Source organism: Thermochaetoides thermophila, assembly GCF_000221225.1.
Source record: "Thermochaetoides thermophila DSM 1495 unplaced genomic scaffold scf7180000011816, whole genome shotgun sequence".
Lineage (NCBI taxonomy): Eukaryota > Fungi > Ascomycota > Sordariomycetes > Sordariales > Chaetomiaceae > Thermochaetoides > Thermochaetoides thermophila.
Window position 1 is genome coordinate 6,431,000 of NW_006383032.1, and position 12,109 is coordinate 6,443,108.

At 53.4% G+C, this 12,109-nt stretch overlaps 3 protein-coding genes across 3 annotated transcripts; 1 reads left to right on the forward strand and 2 right to left on the reverse strand.

The window, feature by feature from the left end:
• Positions 1–276: 276 nt before the first annotated feature.
• On the reverse strand, positions 277–5,195 carry CTHT_0038510 (putative transporter protein; the record flags this gene model as incomplete). The annotated part of the gene is made up of 10 exons (XM_006694208.1): positions 277–872; positions 930–2,135; positions 2,190–2,390; positions 2,449–2,626; positions 2,683–2,759; positions 3,430–3,698; positions 3,750–4,083; positions 4,135–4,407; positions 4,459–5,028; positions 5,081–5,195. 10 exons carry the CDS (start codon positions 5,193–5,195, stop codon positions 277–279), a joined length of 3,819 nt encoding a protein of 1,272 aa, XP_006694271.1.
• A 4,059-nt stretch (positions 5,196–9,254) lies between these two features.
• CTHT_0038520 (uncharacterized protein) lies at positions 9,255–10,770 on the reverse strand (the record flags this gene model as incomplete). Its single annotated transcript, XM_006694209.1, has 2 exons — positions 9,255–10,487; positions 10,561–10,770. 2 exons carry the CDS (start codon positions 10,768–10,770, stop codon positions 9,255–9,257), a joined length of 1,443 nt encoding a protein of 480 aa, XP_006694272.1.
• Positions 10,771–11,498: 728 nt separating this feature from the next.
• Positions 11,499–12,107, forward strand: CTHT_0038530 (ion channel-like protein; the record flags this gene model as incomplete). Its single annotated transcript, XM_006694210.1, has 2 exons — positions 11,499–11,845; positions 11,912–12,107. The coding sequence occupies 2 exons, from the start codon at positions 11,499–11,501 to the stop codon at positions 12,105–12,107; spliced, it is 543 nt and encodes a 180-aa protein (XP_006694273.1).
• Between the last annotated feature and the right edge of the window lie 2 nt (positions 12,108–12,109).

The window sequence follows — 12,109 nt, forward strand, 5'->3', positions numbered from 1 at the left end:
TAGCTGCTGTTTCGAGGGGTGGGAAGTGGTGGGTGAAACATGGAAAAGCGCATGGGACACCAAGGCGGCCAACACAACAGAGTTGGACAACACGGAGGAGCCCTGGACTATCTGGGGCAGACGAGCTCTGGGTCCATTTTTACAAGAGATGGCGGCGATGGTCGTTCTGGGCAGCTGCCAGATATACCTAGCTTGGACAGCAGGATCTGGAAGTACCTATACCATGGAAGCCAATAGATGAGCATTTCTCCATGCCTGGTGATTCATAACAACTCTTCAATCACCAATCAGCCTCCCAACCCGCCTCTCCATCCCCTCCTCAAACTCCCTTACACCTCCCTCCAACAAGCTCAACTTCCCCCCAGCCAACTTATACACTACCCGTCGTCTCCCAACCCCCTCCCCATCCTTCCTCCCCTCTTCTTCCTCCTCATCCTGCTCTTCCTCTCCATCCTCATTATCCCTTTCCCCCTCCACAACCCCCCTCATAAACCAGCGATCATGGCTCACAAGCACAACTGCCCCCTCCCACTCCCTCAACGCCTTCCTCAGCCCAGTAACCGTCTCATAGTCCAAATGCGTCGTGACCTCGTCTAGCACGAGACAGAGCGGTCGGCGCCAAAGCAGACGGGCAAGTTCCAGCCGGACGAGCTGGCCGCCGGAGAGGCGGCGGATAGGCACTGACGAGACGAGGTTGCCTCGCAGGCCGAGAGAGGAGAGAAGGCCGCGGATGTCGGATTCGTCGAGGCCGGCGTCGGGCGAGACTTCGGAGGTGAGGAGGGACAAGGCTGTCAAGGAGGGGTCGGATTGGCCTAGGCGTTGGAGAGCCTCGACTGCGTGTTGGGAGTAGTAGGCTAGCTTGAGGCGTGGATCTGGAATATGTTAGCCATCAGGAAACTGTAGAAGGTAGATCCGGAAGAGGAGCTCACGAGTTGTCACATTTCCCGTAACCTTCGCCCCAGCCGGAGCGGGATCCCCCACCAGCAGCCTAATCAACGTCGACTTGCCCGCCCCATTAAGCCCCAAAATCCCAATCCGATCGCCCATCCCGACCGTCAAACTCACATCTATCAACGTGGCTGGCGGCCTAACCTTCTGCCCCTTCTCCCCCGCATACCGAAACGACACCTTCTCCAACGAGATCAACGACCCAGGAAACCGGAGCTCCGTCGGATCCGGCAACACAATTGTAACGCCCCTCTCCTCCTGGGGCACAACAATCTCCGCTCGCGAGGAGGTATGCCACCCAACTAGATCCCGATTCAGCTTGAACCGCCCACCCTTCTCATTCACCTGCATGCCCATGCGATCTTCGAGCCTCTTTTGCCGACTCTTGGCTTGTCGGATCTTGTTCTGGTCGTCGTTCTTGCGCCCCTGGATCAAGTTCTGCCGGATGGACTCCTGCATGTGGGCGCGCTGCTTGTCCTGTGCCTCCTTCATCTTCGTCAGGTAGATCCGCTTCTCGGCCTGCGCGGCCTCGTATGAGGGTAGGTCGCCGTGGAAGTAGGTTAGCTCCTTATCCTTGAGGATGATCAGGTCCGTGCAGACGGACGAGGCAAAATCGCGGTCGTGAGAGACGAACACCAGCGTCGGCGGTGTGGCGAGTGTATCCTCCATGTGCTGTAACCACTTCTGCAGCCACAATATCCCAAATAAGTCCAAAAAATTTGTCGGCTCGTCCAAAATAAGAATATCCGCCTCCTTAAGCAGCGCCGTAGCCAATGCGGCCCGCATCCTCCAACCCCCCGACAAACTACCCGCTGACTTCGCCATATCCCCCTCCTTGAACCCCAACCCCATCAATATCTTCTTCGCATTACCTTCAACCTCTGCCATCCGACTCGGCTCAACCTGCGCCTGCAGCTCGCCCAATAAATCCGCCGCTTCTTGCGTCTCGGCCTGTAGCGTCTCGGAGGATATCTCTTTCGGAGGCTGGCTGAGCTGTGCCTCGGCGGCCGCGACCTGTTTTTCGTACTCGACGAGGGCTTTGCGAGCTTGTAAGCCTCGTGTGCCGCTGCGGAGTCGGGCGTCCTTGTCGAGGACGAAGAGACGTTTTTTCATGCGGTCGAGACGGAGTTTGCGGAGGGCGAAGACTGCATCGTGGGGGAAGGGGCTGTTGAGGCCGGTGGAAAGGGCTGGGGCTGTTAGATGGTGGTTGGAGTGTTATAGGATGGGAAGGGGGGTCGTACCGTTGATTTCTTTTTCAAGTTCTGTCTTGGATGTGGCTTTGTCGATGACCTCTTCTAGGACGGACGGGCCATCGGATGGCCCTGATGTCTCGGGCAGGTCATCGGCGTTGACGTCTTTCACACTGGTCTGTTGCAGGATAGAGATCCTCGTCTCCTCGGGTATCCCGGGGATGAGTTTCTCGGCGATGGCCCTCATGAGTGCTCATCATGGCAACAGTCAGCATCCATCTTCCGAAATAGCCCATCTAAAAAGACTTACTTGATTTCCCCGTTCCATTTCTGCCAACAAGGGCATAACGGCCCCCAGCCTTAAGCCTTAACTTGGCATTGCTCAGGATTTCGGTACCCTCCGATGCCTTGGCCTTGCCTCTTCCCTTAGCCTCACCATTATCTACCGGTCTGGATGTGACTGTGATATTGAGGCCCTCGACATCGAGCTGAAAAATGGTTCGGTCAGCCCAAGAGCTGCACTCTGAATGTGGGGTAGTCTCACCTCCCGATAGTTCGGGCATTTGATGTCGAAGCGGGTCTGCTTGCACGACACCAGGATGGTGGCAACCGACTCGGACGCTATTGATGTCATTTTTGTTAGATTTTGTCGTGCTTATTTGAATGCCTAAGTTATCTGGCTAGCTGTCGTCGGGAGTTAGCGATTTATATCCGAAGACCAAGGCCGGTTTCTTGGCGTTCCTAAACCGAACCTTGATAGTTCGATTAGCCAAGACCTTCTAGAACATGTGCTTTGGTGCCAATTTTGCCTGATTCGGCCTGAGTCACGCCGGCCAGCGCTGCGACTGTAGCAGATGTGTTGTGTAGGGGGAGTTGCCAATCACCAGCTGCCCTCAAAGAAATGAACCATATGCGTCCCTTTCACCAAGGGGGCCCGACCAAACATCATCATTTCATTACTCATAAGCCTACGAATTAGAGATAACATGTCCAATAAGAACCATAATAATACCCAAGGAAAATCCAAGTCGCGTCGGCGTGCCTAGCTCGAGAAGAGCACTCCATATATGGACAAACGCAAAGTAATACACCACCGCTAAGCCCAAAAAATCCTCCTTTGACAGCGAAATCCCCCCCCCCCACCTCCTCTATTTGAGGGCTTACACCGTCCCAATAAACACCTCATGCCCAACCTCATGCCGATACCCATCCAAACTAACCTTATCATGATGGATATCCGGCCTAGCACGACCCATCTGCGTGGCAAACGTTTGCGTCGGCCGCCACTTACTGGACTCGCGGGCCGACGTTTCCTCCATCATCTGGTCGATTTGCTCGAGGGTGAGACCCTTCATCTCGGGCACGCAGAAGTAAGCGAACAGTGTCGAGCCGACGCAGCAGGCGCCCCAAATGAAGAAAACTTTGGGACCGAGGTCGGCCGAGTGCTCGTCGTTGCCGACCATGTAGGGCGCGACGAGGGCGATGATCATGTTGAAGAGCCAGTTGGAGGCGGTCGAGATACCGACGCCGCGGGAGCGAATAGGCAAGGGGAAGAGCTCACTGGGAGGTGTTAGCACAGCTTTTGGCAAAGAGAGCAAGGGATGCACATACCCAACCAAGATCCAGCCAACGGGACCCCAGGTCGAGGCGAAGAAAAAGATGAAGATGCAGATGAAGGCAATCATGGTCTTGACGGCGGCATCGTTATGCTCCTCAGGGCGACCGGCTGTGACACCAATGACAGCGACAACGAGCTGGCTGATGACCATGCCGGTACCGCCGTAGATCAAGAGGGGCCGACGGCCAATCTTCTCGACGGCCCAAAAGGAGATGGTAGTCGAGACGACGTTGACAAGCGTCGTGACGAGCGACATGAAGAAGGGGTCGCTGATCGTGCCGAGCTGCTGGAAAAAGGTCACGCCGAAGTAGAAGATGAAGTTGATGCCTATCTTTCTGTCAGCGGAAGACCTATGCAATCCTGACTTCTAGTACATACCAGTAATCTGCTGGAACAGCTGGGAACCGCAGCCGATCAGGGTGCGACGCAGGTTGCCGCCGCGCCTGCGGAAGCCGCCTTGGAAGCAGGCCAGCCAGGAACCGATGTAGCTCATCTGTGGGATCACCTGCATTTCGTACTCGTGGTTGGCGACGATTTCTGCCAGCTCATCTTTGATGTAGTTGGAGTCGACCGGCTGGCCACGAACACGAGAAAGGTCCTTCGCGGCCTCCTTGATCATGCCCTTCATGACATGATAACGGGGAGATTCAGCTGCTCCTGTTAGCGTGAGCGAATTTACCAAGAGACCTTGCGGGTACTCACGAAGCAAGAAGAGACCAATACCCAAGATCACAGCCCAGATGAACTGCACACCAATGGGGATACGGTACGAGCCAGGGTCATTCCGGGCCTGGGTGCTGTATACTACACAGTTTGCGAGCAAAATACCGACAGTGATGCAGAACTGGTAGCCGGCGACGAGCGCACCACGGACCTTACGCGGCGCGACCTCGGCCATGTACAGGATAATGACAGCAGAGATGAAGCCGACACCGAGACCGGCAATCAGACGGCCCATAACAAATAGTGCCGTCTGGTTGGTCGAAGCAATCTGCATCGAGCAGCCGATACAAAAGACGAAACAGCCGGAAATAATAGTCGGACGACGACCAATGTAATCGGCAACATCACCGGCAACGAGAGACCCAAGGAATGTACCGCAGGACAGAATCGAGGTCATGAGAGACTTTGTCGATGATGGCAGACCAAACTTTGTTGGATCGACCCCGATGGGCTTCCCGGCTTCGTAGTCGTATTGCATACCCGTATACATTGTAATAAAGTAAGGCATGCCGAGCACACCCGACATCCAGCCGGTATCATAGCCAAAGACTGCGCCATGTTAGCGCTACGATCATCGTACCTACGTATTAAGAACACATACAGATACCGCCAAAGGCAGCGAAAGCGCACAGAAGATAGGCACCGAACGAGACGGGAGCCTCAACACGTCTCAGATCGGCTGTTCCCTCGATGGGGAACAACACGGCGCCGACCATGCTGTTGAACGGAGCCACGGTGCCGGTTTAACAGCGGAGACCACGGAACAAGCCGTACAGAGAACTGACTTGGTGAAACGGAGAGCTGGCGTTGGCCTCGGTGTGGATGGTTGATCGTTGGAAAGATTCAGATGGGGGCCGAGGACATAACCTGGGGAATATAAACCACGGCAGCAGAGGGGAAACGGTTTCCCAGGCAAACCGGCGGGTAGGACGCTAGCGTAGAGGCTCCAAAGGGCCAGGCCAGGGCTAACTACGCCGGTAGGGTGTAGTCTAGTAAATCTACTAGACCATGAAGCCGTCGTCGCACAGATCAAGTTGTTAACAGGAGCGTCGAGGACCGGTGAACATGTGCGGCGGCATGGGCTGACAAAGAAATAAGATTCCGGCAAACAATGGGAGACTTTTGTCTGCAGGGCAATCGAAGCCTGCACCCGCTTCTCTTGTCATTGATCTCCTGTCCCACTCTCGACCAACAAAGGGGCTTGCCACTCGATATCGGTGATTTGCCCGACTTGAAGCCCTTGGGCAACCCAGCCAGCGTTGTGGCGCTAGCTCAGCCTAGTTACCGTAGCCGACGCAGCGACCCCAGAACTCCAACAGGGCAACATGCAGCAGGCGGAGCAAGGTGGGAGCAACAGGGGTTGTGGATCGTGGATTTGCGAGAAACCCCATTTCCAGGATCCATTGCGATTTTCTCATTGAGGCGCAGCCTATCGGCGTCCCAGGGCTGATCAAACACTCCAAAGCGCAACATAGTATTTTCTCCCTCAAGAAGCCCTCGCTCGCCTCGACCTCATGAACCTCGCTATTCCAGCTCACTCCGTGATAGCAGACGACGAGGAATGACCCAGCGCTCTCCCCCATGGGGAGAAGCTGTTGCAAACGCCGTCCCACGCTAGCGGTCGCGATATCCACGACGTCGTGGCGCTAGTAATCAGAGGATGGAGTCTGCATGTTGCTGACACTCCACAGCCCTGCATGCAAAAGCGCCTTCGGATTCTTGGGAGCACAAAGCGGCCGTTGGCTTGCCACGCGCCTTGGCTGCAGCCGTCAAGGCTTTTGGCAAAGGGAAGATGCTGCAGCTGCTGATGGGCGCAGCGGATAGACCGAGCTGTCGCCGTCGATTCCTTGTCTAGTGCACCGGCCGTCCATGTCGTTCAAATTCCGGCGAATCTTCGACACCATTGCTTTCTTTCATTGAACGCGGCGGGGCTCGGCGTCCGATAGTCAGCCCGCTGGCATTTCTATCCTCAACCTCCGAAACCTCAACACTCCGGCAAAAGATCGAGAGCCTCGATGGCGAACAAAGCGGCATCTGGATCGATCTATTTTGATTGCAAGCTCCACGACGCTAGCAGCGCCGGTGGGGATGGCCAGTTTTATCAGCGAAACGTGACTGCAGGAGGCAGCATTTCGGCGGATCCTGCGGATCCCACTGCCCCTTGCAGACCTTGCTGCCTCGTGCCAGCCATTCATCTAGCCAAAGACTCGAGCCAAAAAGCTTGATGGTGGGCTTTCTGCGGATCTGCCCCACAATTTCCCCGCGTGCCGGCCTTGGCGGATCCGTGCGCCGAAGCCACTCTAACTTGCCGAACTCTGTATGGCTGGAGTGCACGGGCCACATCGTTCGTCGCGGTTGGAAAACAGGGCTGAGCCGGCTCTCTAACACCAGGCCGTCGAAGTAATGGTGATGCTCTTCTCGTCGCATACCACGCCAACCGATCTGTTGGGATGCACGTTCCCTGTCGCAGACTCCGCGCGCTAGCCGTCGACATCCGATGGAAGGGGACCGAGCGGCGAAATTATCGAGGAAGCTTCGGAGGTTGACCGCCAACGACCTGTAAAAGTATTCCGCTCGGACCTTCTGAGCCCCTGATATCATAAACCTCGGTTGAAGTCGCCATTGAGAGCTCTCATCTCCCTTATCGTAATGAGTTCAAAATCATCTCACCAGTTCATCTCACCTTAATAGTACCTATGGAGTAGCTCTCTTTAACATCAATTGCGACAGCATCCCGAGCCCTAACCCATCGGCTGCATCATTCATTTTTTGACAGGACGACGGTCCACACGTCTCCCGAGGTGCTCCAGAGCTTTTGCCGAAGGGTCAAGCTACGGACGCTAGGCACAGATCAACAAGTGCGAGGCCATCGCCGGCTGTCTGCTGGCAAGAGGGGCTGTCTCACAACAGCTCAAGATGCCAAATTGAGATAAAGCTCGACAAGGTCGAGATACAAAAGTGTTCAATGAGGTAGTTGCCTCTTGCGTAGTATGTTAGCATAATCTCAAGAGCGTGTTGCTGTCTGATGGACGCAAGTATGAGGGGGAGCCATGAAATGAGCATCTCCCGTATGGCATCTCTCGACCATTCTGGCTCACTGGGTGCTTAGTGATTGCGAGCACAGTGCTGGACGTCTTGACGGAGACGCTTTCCTGTTTTGCACATCCTGAACCATGTTACCAATCCAGCTCCTCATGCTCTCTTCTCCTGCTGAGCCCGTGTCGGCCGGAAGCCTTCTGCTCGATGGGACTTTACTGTGTGGTGAAGGAGCGCGATCTTTCTTCTGTCAACTACAAGATAATGCAATGTCGACTCATGCATGCCGTCGCCGAAATCATCGGAACAGGAGTGCAAAAGGCTGGTATTGAGTTGGCAGGCAGGAATGAAACATTCTGCGAGCCCTGTGTCACCACCTTGATGATAGACCGAATCCCTTCGGAAGGATCAACTGCCTAAAGGATATAAATCTCTTGACTACGTTCGGGTGGTCATAGTCGAACACAAGCGACGAGGGAAGTACACCGTCCACATCGACGTTTGGTAGAACTTCTACTGGGTCAAGTTTGTAACCGACTAGGACAAAAAGAACGTTACCCACGAATGGTCAGTATCGACGGAGGTTCAGAGTTCGGTCAGGCAGTCAGCTCCCAGTGGGATCTCAGGTTTGACCAACAGGCTCGAAGCCAGATGATGGCGGCATACACATAACACTAGACATCAGGTAATTGAACAAGTAAACCGGAAGTCCCTCAGGGGATATCACGACAAAAGCAATTGACGACAATCTCACACAAGATTCCCTGGTAACATCGGCTATTTGTCGAAGATATTTGATGACTACCATATCTCTTACTCTGTCATCCATCTCGAAGAGCTGCTACATCTTCTCACGAACAAGGAAAATCGCTAACTCGAGCTGGTCCCGGTCACCCACTGCACTTACATGAGAAGATTTTTTTTTTTTTCAATCTCGAAGCCCTTTACGCGAAAACACTCTGTCACTAAGTCACAAGCCTCCTCCAGAGGTGAATCCCAAAAACGTGAGTCCATAGATGCAGCGATGGCGGACAAGGACAAATCTGATACAGACGCATGGCTCAGTTCTACTATCTAGGCTGTGACAAGGGGGATCTCTCTATTCGTGATTTCCGGGTCGTTATCTTTAGAAACAACTCTTTTTTTTTTTCGCGCAGGAGCCGCAGATTCGACCTGTTCTCACGAAGCAGAGCCAAGCACATCAGAAATACCAGCAGAAGACATCATGGTGATAATCTCTGAGTATACTCCTAGAACTCAAGCAAAATGCGTCTAAAAGTAACCAAAGCACCCTTAGGAGGATGCTCCCCAGTTCTTGCCGCTAAAAACAGTGGATGGTCAGGGAAGTCCACGAGCTGTGGTCTGTTTTTCTTACATTGTCGGTGCGTAGTTGCGGTCCTACTGGGAACCTTGCGATGAGTGAGTGGACAGATACCTTACTACCAGCATATCTGAGCAATAAGAAGGAATGGATTTGGAGAAGGTAGTGTTTTCATATAGCGGGCGTTGTAGTGCTCTTATGGGAAGTCTCCAGATTTCTGTTACTGAGTTACAAGGAGAGAGAAACAGGTTTGACTCTTAAGTTAGATGGGATAGCTGAGCTGGAGGGGTAACGTAGTTAGATGAAGCGACTTGCAACAGACCTGCCCTATTTATTTCATAAATTTCCAATGGCTTATTCCAGCTATATCAGTATAACTGTCGTGTCCAAAACTGTCAAACATATATGTCTCAAGCATTTATAAGGGCTCCCACCGCGGGAGGCCAAGGGAAATCTCCGCTGATCCATTTTTGAGATATAGGCCGAATTCCCTCGCAACCATAAAGTGCCAGGGTGTCAAGAGAGGATCGTACCGGGCCAGTGTGGCGTTCATATCTCTTGGCCACATCCCACGTCCATAAGAACACTCCACGAGCTTGCCCATCAGCACGTCGATGTCAGGAGGTCCTTCGCGTCGGCCACAGTTGACATCCACAACCCTGAACCGCTTGGACACCTTTTCGCTAGTGATCACCTCACAAGGCGTGAAGTTCTCGGGGGACACGACGACCATTATGCGCGCTTTCCTAGGGGGCAACTCGGGCTTTCCGAATCGCGATTTCGTCGGCGGCTCGTCATTGTTAGGGTTGAATTCGTACGGGACATCGTCATATCTCGCCCGGCGTAGTGTGAGATGGTCTTTCAGAACTGAATGCATGAGCAACGCCCGCATCAGTTCGTAGAAGACGAACTTTGCTGCGCCCGAGTTGTCAGAACTCCGTTTAAACTGCTGATTGAGCGCGGATGCGTCATACAGCGCGTATGAGGAGTTATCCCAATCTGCAGAATCGGGGTCTGAGTGGCAGTTGAAGAGACACCAACTTGCTTCTTCCTCCGGTGGTGCTGTTCGGTACAGTTCTAGAGTGCTTTGGACAAACCACTCTGCAAACCGCCCAAACACGGGCTCCTGTTTTTCGACATCGACATAACACATATAGGCAGGGTGCCTTAGTATATCCTTGGCGACCTCAATAAACGGGTCTTGACTGTTTGGGTTATCGATAGGATCCATGCCATACTCCCTCCGCAAAAGGGCCGCGAGGCCTTTAAGCGCTTCGTCATAGTTCCAGTCTGGGAATTCCTTCTCTGGATTAAAACCATAGTCGGGCATGATGCTCCTTCCACTGTCCCGCTCCAGAGGCTCATTGTACGTCCGGCTCACGACGGCGAGGAGCAGCAAAACCGTATAAAACGCTCGTTCGACTCGTTCTTGCCATAAGGAAAATTTCTCGCCCTGATAGTGCTGCTTCACTATGGCACAATTCTGCAACCGGCGTTCCAAACATCGTGCGAGGTGTTGTAGGCTAAAAACCATTCCCAGGTCATCGCAATCCGGCATTCGGTACTTCCAAGTGAGCTTCTCGAGATTGATCTTAGGCGGCGGCTCGAAAGGCTGATGCCAGGCTATCCACACGTCGTCAATCGCCCGGGCCTATTGAAACCGGGGTGCGTCGAGTTCTAGTCAGGAAACAGATTTTGAAGGACAGAAGGGCCTGTCATCTTACCGCCATCAAGGCACGGTCAAATGCTGGGATCTCTCTAGACCCGACATGCCAGATGATCACGGAATGGTGCTCCTCCCAGACAGAGGCCAGTCGCCGGCTAGTGAAAATCAAAGCGGCCACATCTCTCAGAGAGTGGCAGTTTAGGAAAATTTGGAGGAGGATCTCCGTCGGGCAGTCGTCAGAAAAGAGTTGCCAGGGCTTGTTGTCCATAGTCGCAACTCTAGGCCTTGACGGGAAGGCCCTTGACTATGACGTATATGATAGAGGCCATGAAACCACGGGCAACTCCAAATCTCGAAAAGTTAGGAATGATTGAATCGTCTTGAGACAATAAGGGACATATAAGCCTGCCAAGCAGAGGGGTTGGAGCCAAAAACAGCATGGACTGCGGCAGTGGTTGTCCAGGCTGCAATCCCTGACCAAATCTTCAGCCAATGTTGTAGCCTTTGAATTAAAGGCTCAATCTATCTCGTTTTCAACCCATCGTTAAAAAAAAAACCTTCCAGATTTATGAATGGAACGATCCTTGTGATCCAACAGCCTGAACATCGATACCAAAAACATAGGCAAACAAAACACACCGGGCAACTCGTGGTGGGGAGGTCTTGGACGGCCGCCACTGGTCCGGTTAGCTCTGGTTACAGCTGTTGGCATCTGCCAATCTGCAAGATGACGTGTAAGCGACGCCGTTGGCCAGGTTTGCCAACCCCTGACAGCTCACCATCGACCCCTCCTCTCTTGCTAACCTCTAGCTTCATATCAACAAACCCTTTAGTATAATTGTAACTCGGAAATTGTAGATATCCACGTGCCAATTTCTCTCTTTTCATCGCTACTCAAACATATTTCATCCCATTTTGCCAAACACCCCAACGAACACACCGTCACCCTAAGATCATCACCGGACCTCTCCGTCACGTTTCCCATTAAAGACAAAAATGCCCATCCGACTACCCGTCCCTTCCCCCATCGAGGACCCCGAATTCCTAGCCACAACCCACCGTCATGCACGCCGCGTCATCGACGGCTTCATCTCGTTCGCCTTTCAGGGCAACGTGCTGGAGATCGCTGTGGGTCTGATCGCAGCCAACATGTTCACGGGGCTGGTCACGTCCCTGGTGAGCGACCTATTGTTGCCCATGCTCTCAATCCTGCTGCCGCCGTTGGACAAGAACTTGGAAGAAAAGTTTGCGGTGCTGAGACCGGGGCCGAGTCATAAGGAAGGCAATCGGTATAATACTATCGCGCAGGCGAGGCAGGATGGGGCGGTTGTTATGGCTTATGGGTGGGTTCAAGCTCTGAGTCTGGTGTCATGTGGAGCAGGAAGTTAGGGGCTGACTGAGAAATATAGGGTTTTCCTCAACCAACTTATCAACTTCCTCGGCGTTGGGTTCGCCCTTTACATCCTCGCATCTGTTTACCAGCATTTCACTCGTGACCCAATCATCAAGCACAAGACCAAGTGCAAGTACTGCCGGCAGGAGATCAGTGACATGGTACCTCGACCAACCCCCATTTCCTATCAACTTATGGACACGCTCTGCTGACA